This window comes from Mus pahari, chromosome 4 (genome assembly GCF_900095145.1).
Source record: "Mus pahari chromosome 4, PAHARI_EIJ_v1.1, whole genome shotgun sequence".
NCBI classification, from domain to species: domain Eukaryota; kingdom Metazoa; phylum Chordata; class Mammalia; order Rodentia; family Muridae; genus Mus; species Mus pahari.
This window is the reverse complement of record NC_034593.1, coordinates 144,997,360-145,019,166: the sequence shown is the minus strand read 5'-3', so window position 1 is coordinate 145,019,166 and position 21,807 is coordinate 144,997,360. Positions and strand designations below refer to the sequence as shown.

Genomic DNA, 21,807 nt, shown 5'->3' with positions numbered 1-21,807 from the left:
AACACTGCTGTCACAGTAGCAAAATGCTGCTTAAATGAAATATTTCAACCAAGTAAATCTAATGATAAGGCAGGAAAAATTGGCATTAATTATCATGTGCCAGGCATTGTATGAAGCTTATTCCATGTGTAACATCATGTGATTATCTTAGCAACATCTATTAGTCAGATAGTACTGTAATTAACATGTTACTGAGTCCCAGCATGGTTCATTAACATGACCAAGGTCATTTAGCTAATCTATGACAGGCAAAATCTGAAACCAAGTTGATCTGGCTCCAAATCTTTTTCTTTTAATGAGTTCTTACATAGGCCTTTATCTGCAGATGTCACTTATCAGAGCACATGACAAGCTCACACCCTGTGGTGCTGAGACACATACGATTTTTCTAATTTTGAACATATTATAGAGCCCCTTAATTACTCAAAATCCTCATATTTGCTTCAACAAACCAGTGGAAATCAGCACGCCTCCTCCATTGAACCTCAGTAATCAGGGAGTTTAGTACAGGGAGGATTGATAATCAGTTATGTAACTTGTGGGCTGAGGTATCGTCATCACAGTGGCAATGAAACAAATTCACTATGCTGTCTGGTAAAACACAAACTAATTTGTGGTTGCAAAATCCAAGGAATTTCCCACTGGTAAGTTCCATGGAAAAAAGAGAAAACCAAAGTAACATAATGATACCAGACTGTGCAATATTTCATAAATCAACCCAAGATGCTCCGAATGGAAGAGCTCCTAATGAAACATTCAAAGCTCATCATCCAGGGACTAACATCCTTCCTAGCTCCATTTGAGAAAACGACTAACTGCCTAGAATTTAAAATTTTTCAAGGAGACTTGCTATAACATCTGATCAAGACTCACAGGAAAGCTTTGTAATGGACCTAGACTACCCAGATGGGTCTTACAGCAGGAGACAGCTATGGGGGAAGCGGGGAGCCACTTACTCTCCATAGTTTATCAAATTCCCAAGCTAGGGCAACACCATGGAGCTCAGCCATTTTTCCACCTGGGTAAATATGAACATGGTGAGAGAGATAAGTCCATGTTTATTAGTTGGTAGATTGGTTTGTCTAAGGTAACAAAAAATTCCAAGCCTTGGGAAGAATGTTGGAAAATGTAAAACAGTCATGAACTTTAAATAAATGTCACACAGCCTCAGGGCTATCATCAAATCATTTTTGAATCTTGCCTCTAGATGTTCAGATGAACTGCAACAGGACCCAAACCCTTCCTACCCTGCCTTCAACTCCTGAAGGAATAAGGCTCTGTGTGTGTGTGTGTGTGTGTGTGTGTGTGTGTGAGAGAGAGAGAGAGAGAGAGAGAGAGAGAGAGAGAGAGAGAGAGANAGACAGAGAGAGAGACAGAGACAGACAGACAGAGACAGACAGACAGACAGACAGACAGACAGACAGACAGACAGACAGACAGACAGACAGTTGAGTTAAGATTTTCATAAGGCCAGTATTAAGAAGAGAAAGGTGGTTAGACTCAGAAGCAGACATTTGTTTGTTGGGCACCTTTGCCCCAGGACACCATACCAGAGACATTGACAGCAACACCAAATCAAAAGTACTGAAGGATCTCTCTCTCTCTCTCTCTCTCTCTCTCTCTCTCTCTCTCTCTCTCTCTCTCTCTCTCTCTCTCTCTCTCTCTCTCTTCTCTCTCTCTCTCTCACCACCTGTTTCATCAATTTCACAAGTGCACATGCATACTTACACACACATATATGCATATAGACAGACTACATCATATATACATATATACAGATACACATATACATATATACATATATACATGCATACATATATATACACATATACATATATACATTTGGTGGATGGAGCAGATCCCAAACAGCCACACTGTATTTCTTCTCTCAGCCTTTTTATACCTTCTTAGACAAAAGTTCTTAATATCTCACAGATAAAATGTTACACAAAAGGGGAGTTACAGAAGAATGTTGATGGTAAGTTCAAAGCAGTGTTCCATTCTATAAGCTCATTATAAGTTCAAAGCAACAGTTTCACATGACCTTACTGTATCATAGTGGACACCTGCGGCTTCATTCTTGGATCTAACCTAGAATGAATATTTTTTCCTTTATCACAAATCTGTCCAATCATATTTCTCGGTGTAATTTATTATATTCCTTATTGTATAGCCTTTACTTATTATGTTATGAAAAGGGAGCACATTCTATTTTTAATTTCAACTATATTTCATCTTTCTGGCAAAACAGCTAAACATCTCCTGAAACTTTATTCCTAAAATTATTTTAATCAAAACAGGAATTCTATAAAGTCATTAATTCATCTAGACAGCATTAATTCATGAAAGTTCAATTTCATGTTGATCTGTAGGAAATCTGCCCAACAGGGTGGGCTGATGCCCAAGGATCATTAGGCTATGTAATAGTGACAGGAGAGGCAGCTCAGCAGCAAGAAGCAGTCCTGGGATAAAGTCTCTGGGAGCGTGCCTCTCCAGAGTGCACCCATCATAGCCATGCAAAATGGTGAGCCATCTCCAGGAAACTCATTTGCTTGCCAGAGCCTTTCCTAGATGGCTTCTGTCAATCCACAGTTATACACACTAGATAAATTAATAAACGTGAAAATGAGAGAGTTAAAACAGAAAATAAATAAAGATCTTTAGGGGCATTACCTTTTACCACTTTCCAATTTTTTTTTCCTGAAAAGATTGACATCAATTCAACATAAAGTTCTAGAAATATATGCAAAAGATAATAAGTACTGTTATTTTTATTTCAAATATATTATATATAAATTGTGTATATATAATTTTAAGATAAGTCAAAAGTTAAACAAAGCAAAAATAAATACAAAGTAACAAGTTATACTTATGCATACAGTCATCTTCACAATGTAATGCATATGAATGTCCATACTCTTCATGACTAATATAAGGAAGTGTGTCCTTTACTTGAAGTTTCACTTAAACCCATCATCACAGGCTAGAGTCTTGTCAATGTCCTTTTACCACTGATGGCATTAATAAGCAAGTCCTTTCAGTGCTGAACTAAATAGTGAAATGGGTAAAGAGATTCATATCTAATTTTTAATTTGCTCCTTTGCTTATGAATATTCTCTAATTGACTGAGGATGGCTAATTAGGTCTGGTTCCTAAATTTTGTGTATCGGCTACCTTTCTTGCTGCTAAAATACCCTAGCCAAGCAACTTTAGGAATTAATGACTTATTTTGACTTAAAGTTCCAGGAGGATCCATCATGGCAGGGCAGGTAGTGCAAAGGGAAGCCAGCTGGTCACATTGCGTGTAGGTGAACAGAGTAAACAGGAAGTAAGAACAGTCTGTAAGATCTCAAGGATGCCCACCCCAATCACCTTCCCCAGCATGGCTCCAGCTCCTAAACTTTAGGAACTAAAGATTCACAACCTTCCCAAACAGGACCACTAGCCACAGACTAAAGTTAAAATACATGAGCCTCTGGGAGACATTTCTCACTCAAACTATCACACTTGGGAAATGGTCCCCCTGTGGTGTGAAAGATAAACAAATCTATATAACTTACACTGGGCCAGCTAGTTGGGTTCGGTATCTCTGAATCATAACTGAATGTATTCGGTGGAACCCATGGGCCCAAGAACCACTTTTTCTGGAGCTTCTGTTGGTTCTGTTGGGTGTGAAGTATGCCAGGGCAGGTGCCTGACATGATTGACAGTCCTTCAAACAAATTCTAATTCCTAGAGAATTCTTTTTTTCTTTGACTTAGACCTTTTAGAAAAAAATTGTACATATAGTAAGTGAAAATATTACCACTATAAATTTTTTATAATACAGGGTCAGGAGCTGGAGGTGTGATTCAGTTGGTAGAGCACTTGCCTAGCATGCATGCCCTGTTGTCTATCTCCAACACAGCCTAAATCTAATATGGTGGTGCATACCTGGAATCTCTACCCTTGAGAAGTGGAGGCAGGAGGGTCAGAAACTCAAGGTCAAAGTCAAAACTACATAGTAGGTTTGAGTACAGCTGTGGATATAGCAGAACCTGCCTCAAAAAACAGAAATATAAAGATTAAAAGTGAAAAAGGAGAATATTATATTGTACAGATCTGTTTGAGAGCTTCTTCACCCAGGAGCACCAGGGATTCTTAGCTGCAGTGTACATGGGACTGTTGTTCACAGATATTTTGAATTCTTGGTTTCAGCATCACTTCTAAGAAATATCTCTAGAATGATCCCGGGACATAATAATGCTTAAGCAATTAAATTAAAAAAAAATCAAACCTACAAGAATCATGGCTTTATTTTTATGTAGCTATGAGAAACATTTTCTCACCACCAAAAATTTAACCTAACATAAGTGAATTCGTCGCTCATGAATAGCTCAAAAATAGCAGAGTGCCAGGGCTTTGGGAGAGCCTGCAGGGGTGATGGGTGAAGCCTACATGCCACCACTATTTTAGGAAGGGCTTAGCGAAGAAGCCACTATCACCTCTCATTACCTCCTGGTTTTAATCGTTTCTGGAGCCATTAGAAGCTTGGACAGAATCAGTAACCCATGCAAAGCTAAGCAGTCCAAATTTCCACCATTGCCAGCTGTGCATGACTCAAAAAATAATGCAAGTAGAAGTTTTCCACTACTCCCATCTCCCTAGAAAGCCAGAAATTTGGGCCAGACAGTAAAGAGATGACCATTGACTTCAAGAAAATATCAAAGGAAACTGTTTTCAGCTCAAAAATTTCACCAAGAAATAGACAGCATTGAAAACATCCCTTTGTTCCTCATAGTTAACCATCTGTGAAATTGCAATGTGATTCCTGAAGCAATTGCCAAAGTTAAAGACATAATCATACAACAGCCAAAACGAAGCACAGCGTCAGATCTTACATTCCAATTTCCCAAAGAACAACAGGTTAAAGAATATTCTAGTAGTCAGTCTGTAGTTTCTGAAAGCAGCCTCAGAGGAAAATGGAATAAATTGTTTAAGGGTGCTCTTAAATCAGGAAACCTTTATTTTTTTATTATTTTTGCACTGAAAATGTTTTAGAATGACATAGGAGACTAGAACTCTGCAGACCAAGCCATATGTCTCCTCCTCTAGATTAAACAATAGTCACCTAGAGAGTTTTAATTTGGATCTGTCTCATATATTTTCTAGGTCTCTAAAGGAATTCTCCCAATGATGGCTGATTAGGCCATCTTCTGCTACATATGCAGCTAGAGAATCGAGCTCCCGGGGTACTGGTTAGTTCATATTGTTGTTGCACCTACAGGGTTGCAGCCCCCTACAGCTCCTTGGGTACTTTCTCTAGCTCCTNCATTGGGGGCCCTGTGTTCCATCCAATAGCTGACTGTGAGCATCCACTTCTGTGTTTGCCAGGCACTGGCATAGCTTCACAAGAGGCCNCTATATCAGGGTCCCTTCAGCAGAATCTTGCTGGCATGTGCATTAGTATCTGGGTTTGGTGGCTGATGATGGGATGGATTAAGAGGCCCCTTGGTCTTGTAAACTTTATATGACCCAGCACAGGGGAAGGCCAGGGCCAAGTAGTGGGAGTGGGTGGGTAGGGGAGCAGGGGCAGGGCTGGGGTATAGGGAACTTTCGGGATAGCATTTGAAATGTAAATAAAGAAAATAATAATTAAAAAAAAGGGAATTCTCCCTTCTGATACATTTTATAACAGTTGCTTCTTTCATTGCTGTGACACTATGTCTGATAAAAAGCGCCTTCCAGAAAGATTGAGTCTTGCTCAGTTTGAGGGGTCTCTCTAGTGTGGGGCGGGGCATGGCAGTGGGAGAGTGAGGTTTATGGCCACATTGCATCATCAGTTGGGAAACAAGGAGAAATGACCATTAGCACTCAGCTAGCTTCCTTCTTTCTTCTTTTATTCAGTCTGAAACTGTCTTTGCATATGGAATGGTGCAACCCACATTTAGAGTCTTCTTTCCTCCATTTAACCTCTCTAGAAACATCCTCACAGACAGGCCCAGGGGTGTGTCTCCTAGATGACTCTCAATCCAGTCAGCTGTACACTAAAGATTAATGATCACAGCCTTTTATTATTATTACATGTGTGTGTGTGCACGTGAGTGTGCGTGTGCATGTGAAGGTCAGAGAACAATTTTCAAGAGTTGGTTCTCTCCTTCCACCATGTGAGTCTAGGGATCAAACTCAGGTTGTCAGACTTGGTGGCAGACACCTTTACCTGCTGAGCCATCTCGCTGGCCACCAACATGAGCTTTTATGGATTTTAAGCTTTGCTGTTTAGGGAATGAGGTTCGGGCATAGCATGGAAATACTATATTCAATTTCTGGTGACTTTCCTTCTTTCTCTAACGTTTTCCCCCACTCCCTCCTTCTTGGCTTCCTCTTTTCTTAGTTTCTAATGTCCATGTAACAAATTTCTTTTCTTGCCTCAATTCTTCTGTTACTAAGAAAGCAGATTCTTCAAAGCCTAGGTCCTGACACATAGCAATTAAACTTTAGGAGAGTTCATCATTATAGGTCTCTGATGTTGTTGGTATATCCATCCCAGCCCTTACAGAGACTGTACTGTAGAGTGACCCAACTTTGCCTCTAGAAGCCTCAACATAAGCAAATCATGTACCTGCTTTCTGAAAGAAATCAGTGCTTAATTAGCTTAATTAAACTCTCTCGAGAAAAGACAGTATTCACTGCAACAAGATCTCACATCCAGTTCTGTTTTCTATTTTAATGAATCATTTTCCCTCTGGAAAACCTCTTTGAACTTTCGTACTTACACGAATACATGAAGCACTGTATTCTAAAGCATGTGATGTGTTACGAATTGTAACATATATAATTTTACTTGAGATATGGCCTTCCTAGAAACCATTTTCCAAGCTGTGACTAGAAGTAACACTTTGGAGAATTTTTTTAAAAATATATTTTATGCACTGTGGTCACAGGTCCCTTAAGAGTAGTTCTATTTTTGTGTCTACATTGACAATAGCTGAGACTGTCATAGTCACTCACCTTCATCATTAAAAAAATCACATAAAGTTCCAATATCCTAAAGTTGGAATGTGAAATGCTGGCCTTGCAGGCTTAACTTGCTGAGTCCTCAGTCTGTATTCAGAAATGCTGAGGATAGATAACCATAAGAGGTCAGATCTCAACACTGAGAAATCTCAACTCACAATTTCGTACAAGAGCTTGTCAAAAGCAAAGGCTTTCATAAGCCTGTTCATTGTGGATGCTTCCTGAAGAGTCATTTAACTTACAAATAGACAAATTTTAATACAAGGCAAAAATATAGGGGGTGGAAAGATGAATTAGTGATTAACACCACATACTGCTTTTAACAAGTTCATTTCCTAACATCCAACTCAGGTAGCTCATAGTCACTTGTAACTCTAGCTCCAGGAAGATCTGATGCTCCTGGCCTCTGAGAGCACTTACACTCATACACACATCCCACATGAAGATACACACACACACACACACACACACACACACACACATACACTTAAAACCATGTAGCACACCTGGGGGTCCATCCCATAATCAGCCACCAAACGCAGACACTATTGCATATGACAGCAAGATCTTGCTGAAAGGACACTGATATAGCTATCTCTATGAGGATATGCCATTGCCTGCCAAATATAGAAGTGGATGCCCACAGTCATCTATAGGATAGAACACAGAGACCCCAATGGAGGAGCTGGAGAAATTACCCAAGGAACTGAAGGGGTCTGCAACCCTATAGGTGAAACAACAATATGAACTAACCAGTACCCCCAGAGCTCGTGTCTCTAGCTGCATATATAGCAGAAGATGGCCTAGTCAGCCATCGTTGGGAAGAGATGCCCCTTGGTCTTGTAAACTTTATATGCCCCATTCAGGGGAATGCCAGGGCCAAGAAGTGGGAGTGGGTGGGCAGGGGAGCAGGGTTGGGGGGTATAGGGGACATTCGGGATAGCATTTGAAATGTAAATGAAGAAAATATCTAATAAAATAAGTTAAAAAAAAACTATGTAGCAATAGGACATGTCACATGGAGCAGCCAGCTATCCCTATCTGGATTAGCAATGTTAAAAATCTATAGTGGTCTCTGATAGTGGTGCATGATTCTGTGAGATCTAAGTCAGTGTCACATATACCCTAATGTTAGTATCTACAGAGACCAAGGATTCAGTCTTTGAAAATAAAACTTTATAGCAGCCATGATGTTGCTCTGATATGAGACAACATCTAGGAGAGCTACCAAGTAAAACCATTTGTCTGAGTCACTAAAGAACCACAGAGGTAATCATGAAGTAAGAGACATTAGACAAATGTAGTCAAAGATGCCATAAACTAGATAAGATTCTGTCAGCCATATGGAAAGCTGTTGATGCTGTGTTGGAACAACCATGGGAAGAGCTTCCAGAAGTCATTAATAACTGCTGGAAAGCTCCCCAAATGGAACCCAGGTTGTCTATGGCCAGTGGCCAGTGATTAGAGCCACTTTCACCATGAGCCATCACAAGGAGTCCACAGCTGAGGCAGGAAGGACTTCCCAGAACTCTTTTCCAATGTAGGAGAAGCTAATAATCCCATTACCTGTCAGATTCAAATAAAAATGACAAATGTTGGCCTTTAATATACTCACTGAGAGGAATAACTGTTAGCCAGTGAATCTAGGAACACTCTAATTGTGGGCTTTGCTGGATATAAGATGTTCAGATGTAGCTCAACCTTAGGACCTTCAAATTTTATAACGTTGGTTATTGATCATCTATAGGATTATCTACTGTCCAGATATTCTATATGCATCTGCCCACCTAAGACAACTTTCTTTTATTTGACATTTTATATACATTTTTACTAATGAAGAAACATTATGTAACTAAAAGTATACTTGCCAGTTTATAAATGTTACACACAAGACTAACTCCAGAAATGTGTTGGCTATGGCTACAGTATACCAGATAGAAAATATGATTCCCCAAATGTGCCCACATCCTAATTTCCAGAACCCATGATTATAGCATGTTACATAGTAAACAGGAATATGTGAAGGCTAAGAACCTTGAGATTACTCTAGATTATCCAGATGGGTCCTTGGAGATGGGAAATCTCCTCTGGCTCTGTTGGGAGGGAGAAATGGTCACAGAGATGGTCCATGCTGTCTTTGAAACAAAAAAAGGAGCTCATCACCCAAGAATCTGCACATCTCTAGAAGCTGTTCTAGAAATAAAGGATAGAAAAGTGAGTTCTCCACAGGAGGACCACACAGCTCTACCAGAGCCTTTGCTTTGGCACCATGACATCAGGGTCTGGACTCCAACACCATGAGATGATAAACGAGGTAGTGTTTTAAGTCAGTAAATCTATGGTGGTGGTGATGTGTTATCACTGCAGTAAAAGTCAAATACATATTGTTCAATGTGAAAGAGATGTGCAAGGGAGAAAATACCTTTCGTGGTGAGATGGTTTGGCTCTAACTTTAGATAGTTGGATATTAGTGTAATTTCTAATGTATTGTCTGATAGCTTGCAGCACATTTCACACTCTGTCACATGTCAGGATCTGAGCATGCCTAGATCCTCCAGTCAACCAGGTGGCTTCCTGTTGTCCCAAAAATGTAAAAGAAACTCTTTTTTACCAGAAAAAATGTTATTCATCTACATTTTTAATACCAAAAATTCTGATGATTCTCTACCAAATTCTGTCTCCAATGTCAAAATATTCTTCCAAGTCTCAGAACAAAGTGAGCTATTGAAAGATGTTGTGATAATTTTCATCTCTAATTGATCCCTCTCTTAGAGACTCAGATTGGCCTGGACTTAGTTGAAATTTTTCCCAAAGAAGTATCTTTACATTACATATAACATGAAACATCTTGGCGCTATACCTGAGGCAGTCTTTGGGGAACAATACACAAATAACAAGACTGGGATCATGGGGCACCCTTACTGATCCCGCTTCACTAGTGTGGCCATACGCTAAGAAAGAACAAAGAGAGAAATGAGGGAGTTACAGAAATAGAAGCATCTTAGCTTATGAAGTTTATTGACTGGAAAAAAAACTTTAGAAAAAAAGGAAATAATGGCTTTAGAAAGCTCAGGCCACCATAAAAGTCAGCTTCGGGGCAGGTCCACAGTGATCAAATCCTGTAACCATGATGCTACTACTGAAATTAAGCATGCCACAGATGTCACCTTCATGTTGTCTAAGCAGCCAGGCTCTGCACTGAGGTCTCCTGTATTGTGGATGTGACTGTGTAATTTAGCCCCCTATGGTTTGGATTTATGCAAACCTCATTAAACTGTCTCTGCATAGTGAGATGGTGAGCTGAAGAGAGGCGATCAGGATCAGCTGAGTGGCAGTCAGTGGCAGATGGGGTGGTGTAAGGGCTGAAACTTCACCTCAGCAGCCAGAGATCCAGTGGCTTGTTTGGCACAGTGCTGTCATGATGCCTGTCACAGCACAGGAGGGAAAAAGGAGGCTTCCAAAGCGAGCTAACAGTCAGCAGCAGCAGTCCCCTGAGTGGATGTACACACAATCTGCCAGGCCAAGGAGAGAATGACTGACTGCAGGGTCTGTGTCTGTCATCAACATGCAGATGCCCCCAGTGATTAAAGAAACCAGTGCTGCATCTCACCCACCTGCCTTGATTCTCATTTCTTTCCCATCCAAATTTTCCATTTTGCAACTAAGTTTGGCAATGCTGTTTTTATTGTTGAGTTGTTGCTTGTTTGATTGATTGTTTGCGTTGGTTTGGTTAGTCTTTTATTAGATTGTTAGTTGATTGCTCACTGTTGAGACAGCATCTCATACTGTATCCCAGGCTGGCCAAGAACTCACTATGTAGCCCTACTTGCCTCAAATTCACATCAATCCAGCCAGGCAGCAGGTCTCTGAGTTCAAGGACAGCCTTGTCTACAGAGTGAGTTCCAGGACAGCCAGGGCTACATAGAGAAATCACATCTCAAAAACAAAACAAAACTATTTTTTTTAAATTTCACATCAATCCTCCCACCTCGGCCTTCTGAGTACTAAGATTACAGCCTGTACCAGTAATTCTGTCAAATTCAGAATTTATACAAAAAGACATTTCTATTGATGGCTGTGAGGTTGGTATATAAACTGCAATTGTACTTAATAAAGACAAGGTAATCTTTATACCACATGTGGTTTTTATTGGACTTGACTCTGCGGAGCAGTGTTCTACTTTAAATACTATAATCCTTGTAAAACTTATTTGTATAAACTGTGACTTTTAAAAACTGTTTTTCACTGTTTTCTATATGAATGGAAATGTGTTTAAATGCACCTACTTGTTGGTGATAAGCTCCTAACCTCTGTCACTTCTGACTTATAGGGTATCTTTGTTACTAGGGTTCAGCCTGATGGACCAGCATCCAACCTACTACAGCCCGGGGATAAAATCCTTCAGGTGAGATGAACAGAAGCTGACATTTCGATGTCAGGTCGAAACAAGTACACATGTTGCTGTTGGGTTAAAGAACTTGAACTGAACACTGACAATCGGTTCTTCTTGTGTCATTACTTGTCACTGATTGTTAAAATCCCAGATGCCATAAATTACATCCTGAGTGCAGCCATGGCCATGACGTTTTGTAAAGCTCCTCCATTCTACTTCAACAACGACAATTCCTGAAATAAAGGCATTTGGTTCCTGGATTCTCCCCTTGCCCATCCCCACAGCTGGCTCTGCATACAGGCCCCAGGCTATCAAACTCCCCCATGCCCACCTCCTGCCTACCAGGAATCAGAGACAGCTCAACGACGAGCATATACTATGGACTCCCCTTAAGTCCCTCCTGTACAAACTGTCTCTTCTTCTAAAATGTGTAAGAAAGGTCCATCACTCTACCATGTGAGCCCAATCTCTCCTCAAAGCCCTGCTATGCTGCCCTCTATAGCCTTAATACCTCTTCTAGCAAATTTCTTACCAACAAAAACAATCTGCCTCAGTGTCTGCCTTTCACTGAGCACAATCCCAGTACATGGTGGCACCCTGCACATTCTTGTTGGATTGAATGGGATCATGTGATAACACAAGAATCTATACACATGTGAACACATGGACTGTAAGGTCATAAACTAAAAGTAAGCACAGTTGCCTTGGTAGGCACCAGGGTGACTTTACCTGAGGAAGAAGAGTGAGTCATGTCATGAGTCAGCTTGTTTTGTTTGAAGGCTGTAACATGTGGTTGTGTCTGCCTGCTGTCCTGTGCAGAATACAAGTTAAGCTTTTTAAATGCCAGGTGGAGAAAGATTTTCTCAAACTTAAAACTGTACATATAATCATAAAAGAGCCACAGTATTAAACAGTTAAACATGCACTTGCCTTAATCTTATCCATTTAACTTCTTTTTCCTTCTCCCCAAATTTAACTCCCATGGAAGAGGTGTTTAATTATTTCCTACACTACATGAAAGGCCCTTAAGGGGTGCCCGTATACTCAAGGTTAAATGATTTAGCATAAGTTACCCATTATATAAATGATGGAATGACCTAAAATTGCTAGCACTTGCCTCAGGTACCCTGAGATGACATGGCATCTGGGAAAAAAGAAAAAAGAAAAAAAAGAAAGTTTACATTAGCTCTGTAGTAACAGTCAGAAATAGGCAGGGACTTTCTCCACTCAACCCTGAGAGGCCGTCTGCCTTCTATCTACAGAGCACTCAGAGAAAGTCTTAGAAAAAGGAATTCCAAGGTAGCCCAATGTGGAAAGAAAGAGCAAGGTTGCTGTAATAATTTATCCTCACAAGTGTTTTAAACTAACTAGTGAGATGATTGTCTGCTGCTCAAGCTTCTAAAGTGATAGATGCCTGAAAAGACCACGCACTGATTTAAGCTGTAGCAATGTCGACATAGCACTGTCTGGGATGAGACACCTCCACAGGCAGATTATTAAGCAGAAGGCCTTTGAGTCAGGACAAGGAAACAAAACAGGCATAAAATAGTTGAGATTTTTCTTGGCCACTTCATTAGGAAGTATCTGTTTTTTAAAGGTCTAACTAGTATGTCAACTTTAAGCAGTTTCCATCATATTGATAGAGCTCATATTTGGTAAACATAATTTATATTAATAACAAAGTTCCTGCCTAATCAAAAATTAAATTGGATAAATTTTTGAATTGTAAAAGACAGCCAAGAATACTAAGACTACATCTTTCTAACACTTGGTTTACAAGCTCTTTCTCTCTTCTTCTCCCCCTCCCTCTTTCCTCCCTTTTTCCTCCCTCCCTCCCTTAACTCAGTCTCTCACTTACTCTCTTGATCCCCTACCCTCACTGAATTCCAAAAGAATCTCAGAATTTGAGAAAATCGTAGCCAATTAGTTTCAGATCTCTGAACTAGTAGAAGGGAAGGCTGGGTAGATTCCCGTCTGCAGTTTCAAACAAGTGGAAACAAGCGCAGTTTCAAACTCTGTTCCACCCATGCCAGAGTTAGAAAAGAGGTCAGCCTTCAGTTCACATTCAAAAAAGAAAGCACTAGCTCTGCAGGTAGACAATAAGACATCCGTGTCTCCTAATAGGATAAGCAGGTGTTCTTTCCTGTAAAATTCTGGCAAGGGTGCATGTGGGGCAGGAGAGTGTGCCACTGGAATCCTGAGATTTACACGGTGGCTGCCAAAGATACAAAATGAGATCCTAGACTAAGAGGTGGGAAAGAATTATAAGTCAGTGAGTAAAAAAGCAAGAACATGGTTCAAATGGTCCACTGTCAGGAAAAGAAGCAAAATGCATAGACCTTAATAAAAATACATTAGTGTAGTTTCAGTTTTTCTCATAATAATTAAAATCAAAAGTGGTCAATTACATTCTCTAGGGAAAAAAAATTAGACTAATTCTTTGGTAGCTTTGTGTCATAAGTGAGAAAGTAAGCTGTATTCTTGATTTGTTTTTTAACACATCTGAATCCTTAAGAATGCTGGGGATTGGCTTAGTTATCAATCACAAGATCAGTATTGTACTTTGTCACTTGGACAAATATGCTTTCAAAGCTTAATGACAATAAAAATCCTAAGAAATCTAAGTAAAAGACAGCACAGAACAAAAGAGACACAAAAAAGCGAAGACATGCCACGCCCCACCTCCCAAGCCAGAATGTGTCATGTCTGCTCTTTCTCTCCTTTTCTGTGACTTTATTTTATGTGTGTGCATGAGTGAGTAATGCATATGTGTATGTATGTGGGTAATGTGTGTGTAATCTATGTATATGTGTGTATATATGTGGGTAATGTGTGTGTAACCTATATGCATGTGTGTAACATTTATGTGTGTAATGTGTGGGTGTAATGAATGTGTGTACATATGTGTGTGTAACCCATATGTGTATGTATAGCATATGTATGTGTGTATACATGGTGACCATGAAAAATCTACCAAAGAGCAGCATCAAGCATCTTTGTATACCACTCTCACCATAATTTTTGAGATGAAATCTCTCAGTGAACCTGAGCTCACCAGCTAGCTGGACTGGATGGCCAGTGAGCCCCAGGAGTCTTTGTGTCTTCAACCTTCTTCACCAGAACTGAGGCCACAGACTCCTGCTAGCCTGGCTTCTACATGTTTGCCTGGGATCCAGATATCGTACCCATGCTGGTGCTGCAGGCACTTTAACAACAGAGCCACCAGCCAGCTCTGTATGACTCACCCAACACTTCCTTCTACACCAGTGAAATGATGAGAGGCTGGTGAGCGTGTAAACATGTTTGCCTGGCTTTTCTGTACTTTACCATTTGTTTTGCCTGCAAGAAACATGGCAAAGGACAGATGTATTCAAACAGCTCAGTCCTATTCTGCTTTAAAACAGCACAGAAGGAAAGCTATGATTAAAGGCCTGGCACTTTGCAGCTTACCTAGAATAATTTATGGAAAAAGGAAAGATAAAGAACTGAAATTATACAAACCATTAAAAAGACACATACACATTAGGTGGAACCCCATGTATTTGCTGATCATTAACCATCCAAATGGCAGTTTTGTTATTTTAATATCTACTGTTCTTTCTTCTTTCTAATCTTCTTTCCACTTGAAAAGAATCCAACCAAATCCATTGCATGCACTGCAATTCCAAATGTACCTAGCACAGTATCCATTCACTGAAGTTTCTTTGTTGAAAAGATGAATAAATTGGAAGAAATTATACTCACTGGTGAGCAATAGATTTCACAGCCTAAAGCCTGCATGTTTATGCTCTGCTCTGCCCCCACCCCGCCCCACCCCATTTATAGCCCTATCTTGGGCAGGAAAAGATAAAGTACATAACTTAAAGAGAATTTACCAATAGTATCTATATTTTACCAGTTACCATTTTTCTCAACATGTGACATATCAATGTGTTGTCCTATTGAAGATAATTGCCATTTCTTACAACTTATAATCATTCTGATGGGCTTGGAATTATTAATATGTACTCCTGGCCCCAGGCTGTAGTTCTTTTCTCTCTTTCCTTTCTTTCTTCCTTTCATCCTTCCTTCCCTTCTTCCTCCTCCTATACCTTCTATACCTTCTTCTCTTCCTCCTCTTCTCCCTTCTCTTCCTCTTCCTCCTCCTCTTCTACTTTTTTTTTTTTTTTGGACAGGTTTTCATTATTTAGCCCTTGGTTAACCTGGAACTCTCTATGTAAACCAGGCAAGCCTCAATCTCCTGGTCCAAGACTATATTTCTGAGAGACCAAAATAAAATAGTTAAGGTGACAATAATATAAACCATGTATTTCTCTCCTTTTTGCTAAAATTTTGGTTTATTTTTTATTTTATATGTATGTGTATTTTACCTACATGTATGTATGTGTACCATGTGTGTGCCTGGTGCCTGTGGAGGTAAGAAGAGGGCATCAGATCCCCTGGAACTGGAGTTACAGATGGTCTGTGAGCCACTGAGTGGGAACTGAACCCAGATCCTCTACATGAGTAACAAATGCTCTTAACCACTGAGACATCTCTTTAGCCCATGTACTAATCATTAAAACTGTGATTGAGTTTATACAGAAGTTTAAAGAATAGTTGTCAGGCACTGTATCTACAGTGAACACTTGGGCTGTTTGCAAGTGTAATTAGATGCTGTTAAAGTTTGGTCTATGCCAGGCCTGTTACCTATCTGTCCTGTTCTTTAACCACTTCACCCTATATCCCCACTAGTATCATATGAATGGTGGATATTAGATGCTTCCCAGCTATTTCTGCAACAAAATACCAGAGAGACGAAGGATTTGCTTTATTTGCATATCAGAGGTTCCTGTCCAAGGTTCCTTATGTCTATTGATTCTGGCACATTCTTCGGCAAAGCCTCATGGTAGGGAGCATATAGTGGAACAATGTGATTCAATGAATGTCTAACAGAAAGCTGAGAGATGAGAAGAAGGAGTCTGGGGTTAGATGTCAAAAGCATACACACCTCTGACAGTGACCTGCTTCTTCCAGCCAGTCCCCACCTTTTAGACTCCACTACTTCCCCAAAATGCCACCACATTATTACACTGTTCAGAAAACAACCACTGATTAGGTCCAAGGCCTCAGGACCTCATCCGTTGCTATCAACTATCAACAAAATTTCTAACATTGCTCCAGCATTTGGGAGATGCTTCATGCCCAAGTGAACAGTACTATTAAATGACAGTGAAGTCACATGTCATCAATGGAGCTTGTATGTAACTAAGGAGACAAATGTGTACAGGTACTTTGAAACTCTAAGAATCTGGTTCTGTGATATACTCGTAGGAGGTGTATCAGTGTTAAAGAGCATGAAGTGTTTGAGGACAGGCTGTCTCTTGGGAGGAGGAATAGATAATGACCATTCACAAGCAAAGATAAAGGCCCAGGTGCTGGCCCTCCTTGTGTTACAACACTGAGCCATCGATGAGCATGACAGGGGGCACTGAAGATCTTGGAGAGCTTAAGATGTGTAAAGAAGTGAAAAGTATCTTCTGCTCCATGACAGAGTTCATCCCAGCTTCACACAGGGAAGAGGAGTGAGCAGGGGCAGGAGGAATATAGGAAGAAGAGCGCCTGAGAGAAAGGCACAGAAGCAGGGTAGGAGCTTAACCAGAGTGGTATGGGGGCAATTAAGGGAGAGCTGAGGAGACTCCAGGAAGAAAGAGACCCTTAAGGCACTGTACCATTCCGTGTGGACTTGAAGGGCTCAAACATCGAGACAAGCTGAACCAGGTGGGACATAGTAGCATGTAGCTTCAGAGCTCAATGTGACAGAGTAACCATGGATTCTGCAGCTGTCTGGCAGAATGTCTGTGGGTGGCTAGATCTGGCTATACAGATCCATGGTACTGACAGCCAGTAAAGAGGCAGATTGTCCTTGTCAGGATTAGATTTTGTAGCTCTTTAATGACCCATGAGTGTGATTAGCTTACAGAATCACCTTACATCTGATTGTTTATTCAGAAGCCTCCAGCTTGTATAAATTAAAAAACAAAACAAAACAAAACAAAACAGATTCTGAGAACTCATAGCTAACACAGCAAAGCCTCCACACTGAGTCCCATGTCAATGAGAACTTGTTTCATACTGGGAGTCTCTCACCTTCTAGAACACCCAGAGGAAAGCCTCTAGGCCCAAGCACATTGCCAGGAGCAAATAGTTACAGCTTACCTCTGCAGGAAAAAAGTGCAAGTTTTCTTTTAAAAAACAGAAGAAGCAGTATGCAAAAGGCTCAGCACATAGCAGTCGGACCGTGTAAGCCGTAGCTTGCTGGTGGCTCTTTTAAAATATCTTTAGTAAATGAGTTCTTTGATCAAGTAAGTTGCAAAGCCACCTTAAGTCCTTCCTGTTTCAGGATTTTGTACAAAGCTACTTAAGAGCCTGAGAGTTTTACAAAGCTTCCCAGTGGTAGTTTCTGTCCACTTCTATGCAACATACTTTGGCAATTGCTTCTTTTAGAAGAGACCTACCTATACCAAAAGTTCATCATTGTCTCCTGGCTGCGCAGGTTCACAATCATTAGCCTGAGTCATGAAGAAGGGGGTGGAGTTATCTTCTGAATCTTTAAAAAATTTCTCCCTCCTTTACCCAAACTACAAAAATCAGAAAATGAGAAATAGCTTTAAGTTCAAATGAAGTTCTGTGCCCTAAAAGAACTAAAGTCAAGGAACTGTGAATAAATTATGTATAGTTTAAGGCTAGGTGATGACTGAAAACCCACAAACATCAGAGACCATAAAGGGGATCCCATCTTTCCTGAAAGAAGCAACATCTTTCATTATTGCGTATACTCACAGAATGCTTTAAAAAATAAATTCTTCTTTAAAGACAGTTTAATTAGGAAGTACCTAAGCTGTTTCAAACACATATAGTTTTATATGGCAGAGTTTAACTGAATAAGGCTATGTGTTTACAAAACCAGTCAGGCTCAGCGGGTTCTTTCTGCCTCTGCTCTCTAGTTTGGCTACTGTGAAAATAATGTTAATTAAGCATCTACATGGTGTCATTTAAATCACACAGTGCTGGAAGTACCTGCTGTTGGCATACCTTACATAACCTGCTTGAGCACTTTCTGTTGAGCAGGGCTGATTGATTATTTCCTTATTTGGAATATGAACTCATGTAAAAAAAAATTTTGAGCCAAACAGCATAAAAAATAATGTGATAGGAAATATTCCTAAATTCCTGCTTTTTTTACAAACTAGCGATGCCCTGAATACACAGCAGAGAGTGGTGAAAGACAAAAGAGTTAATATCAAGCATTTGATACTGTTCTTGCCCAGCCTGCTTAAGGCTTTGTGATAGATCTCTTAATCATTAATAATAATAATGATTATGATGATGCAATGGACACCAGTCTGTCATTATTTGTTGCTGGGAATAGAACCTATGACCTCACAGGCTAGACTAGCACTCCCACACTTCGCTCCACTCCCAGATCTAACTCTGACATTAGCAATGGAACAAAAACCAGCCCAGCCACTAAGAATTTCCTTAAAATCGTCAATTTTCCAATGACATGGCAAATATAAAATAGAACACATCATCTTGAGAAGCTGCCTGGTAATTCAAACGTTCATTTGTTAAAGAGTAGGCATGCATGACGGGAAGGGAGACTCTTTGAAGGCATGCATGACGGGAAGGGAGACTCTCTGAAGGTAGAGCAGGCTAACAGTCTTCAGACCTGTGTGTGCGCTTGAGTCAGAAGAGGAATTCTTTTCCTCTTTTATTCTGTGAAATTTTAATCCCAGTAAAAGCCTCTATGATGTTAGGTTCTCTAACAAAGGACAGTTTCAGAAATGAAGGTCTATAGTTGAGATTTGTGATAGAAAATTACTTAGTGAATTGTCAGAGACAGTACAGTATTGATTATATAGTGTATTCAGTCGGAGTCATCATGGGATTGATAATATGGTGAATTCAGTCAGAGTCAACGTGGTATTGATTATATAGTGCATTCAGTGCTAAACGTAGCACATTTAATAAGAATACTCTTATCAAACGAAGATTCTAAAATTGGGCCAGACAAGGACCATTCCTGTAATCCCAACACTAAGTGTATAGAAATAGGGATTTGAATTGAGTTCAAGGCCAGCCTGGCCTAGCCCCACTCTGTCTCAAAACAAAAAGGAAGGATGGCAAGAAGGAAGGAAAAGAAAAGGATAAAGTAATAGAAAAGACAAAACAAAATAGCAAGGCAATTCTGGAATGGGGATTAATTCTAGGAAGTTAATTACTGAAGCATAATAATTACCTGTGATGAACTGTTTCCCAGCATGCCTGGCTATCACAAGCTTGGTCCCATAAAGGATTGTCTTCACAGCTAGAGCTTGCTGGCTGACTGTGCTTTTTAATCTTTATCTCAAGAGTTATAAGCATTCAAATTTGCAAGATATTAGTATACAAATATATGTGCCCTGACCCTTTAAGTGTTTTCCCCTTGTGATGTGTTTAAATTAACCAAAAGCACATGTCAAATTTCTAACCTGATTTGCCTTTTAATGGGTAAAAGAATCTACTGTCCTTACCCTGTGGGGCTTTCCTTCTTCAGTACCAGTAGTAAGGTTAGGAGTTTTGAATAAGAATGCAAGAGAATTCCTTTACTCTGAGAAGTTCCTATAGATAGTCACCTGTAACTCACACATTTAAAACGGGTTTTTATTATAAGGAAGTCAAAAACAAGCCTCGGAGAAAAAGAAAAGAGAATGAAAAGTCATGTGTGTTTTACAGTGGATTAATGAGCTATATCTTCAACTTGTGATTGAACTGCAAATCCTGATATTTCTATGTCTAAATTATGACAAGAGGAGACAAAGTATTTTGCAGCACAGGAGATGTTCACGTCTGATTTAAATTAGGCAGAGTGACTTTTGGAAGCAGTGTAAAGATTACACTGGAATGGTCTTCCGTACTTCCAGCTAGAAGCCCATTAATTATATATTCTCAAAGTGTAACATTTTCTGAATATCACTTCCATGATTGTTTCCCTATTAACTTTACTAAAACTTAATAAGCATCTCATTTGTTTCTCGTTTTTTCATTAACTTGCAATTTCCTCAAAATTTCACACACTTAATGTGAACCTAATGTTTATTTAGAACACACACATGTGACCAAATGTGACATTTCAAAAGTTTCCTGATTGAGCATTGGTCCATATTATTGCTTGCACTTATATTGTGTACATATTTAAATGTCATACGGTAATGCTTTCTGTTTATTTATCTTTCAGAAGAACATTGAATTTGTGTTCTGCAGTTGACACCACCACTAAAACAGCTTTCCTCTCCTCTGCCTCTCTGACACACACATTCAAAGCAACCACAACCTTGCTAACTGTACTCTAGAGTTCTCCTCACCTTTATTTAATCATAAAAATTACAAACTCAATGACTCTTTGAGTGATTGTCTGAACTATCCAAGGTGAAAGCGGGTATCTGATGCTTGTGGTCACAGAAATAGTGTAAGTTATTTTGGGCTCTTCTGTCCTGAGGAGGAGAATACAGTTCTCTGGGACAGCATATTTTTACTTCTGACAGCACTCAACCAGTTTCTCCATTCTCCTCTGCCACTGCCTCGCATGGAAACAGGCATTTCAGTATGTTCTACACCAAGAAAATGCTCAGGGCCAGTAAAATGGCTTAATAGGTAAAGGTGCTTGCTGCCATGCCTGATGACCAGAGTTTGATCCCAGGACTCACACGGTGGGAAGAGAAAACTGACTGCCACAAATTTATAATGAAAACTGACTGCCACAAGTTTTCCTCTTACTTTCACACATTTGCCACAGCATATATGCATCCCTGTGGATACACATACACACCAAAAAATAATATAAATTAAAAACGTAATAAAAATTTATAATGAAAAAAATTTAAATGAATAGATCAATTACTATTTTAAAAATAATTCTTAACGTTGGGAATAATAGCATACACCCATATACTTGTTGCAAATGAAACATGAGTTCAAAACTACCCTGTCTGCATAGCTAGAAACTGTCTCAAAGAAGCAAAGTAAATAAATAAAATAACATGTAATAAACCTAAAAGAAGAGTTATGCCTCACATCATCCAGAAAAACTGTGCCAAAGACAAACTGTGCCAAAGTACAGTGATAACTACTGTGGGTAAATTCCTGTTGGCCAGGGGTAATCTCCAGTGATGTATTTACGTCTCAGCCTAACTATCCGGCTATCCCTCTGCCCAGCTACCTATTGCTACCTATTGTCCGTTGGCCTGTCTTGTCTCTACCTCTTCAGGACTACCTAGTGCTTCCTTAACTGAGGCCCTCCCCTGAAGCCCTCCCCTCTAGCTTCTGTTTACTTCCATGAGCTTTCCCAGATCCATTATCTTAGGTATATGATTTACAGTCTCCAAATCCAGAAGTCC

At 39.8% G+C, this 21,807-nt stretch overlaps 1 protein-coding gene across 14 annotated transcripts in view; it reads left to right on the top strand.

The window, feature by feature from the left end:
- Positions 1 to 21,807, top strand: part of Lrrc7 (leucine rich repeat containing 7) — a 444,829-nt gene that overhangs the window by 411,104 nt on the left and 11,918 nt on the right. For 12 of the 14 annotated variants that reach the window (XM_021197138.2, XM_029537669.1, XM_029537671.1 and 9 more), the window contains one exon: positions 11,327 to 11,401. In XM_021197138.2, the coding sequence (XP_021052797.1) occupies positions 11,327 to 11,401 (75 nt within the window). The remainder of the gene's footprint in view (positions 1 to 11,326; positions 11,402 to 21,807) is intronic. The other 2 variants (XM_021197140.2, XM_029537673.1) reach the window with 1 other exon arrangement.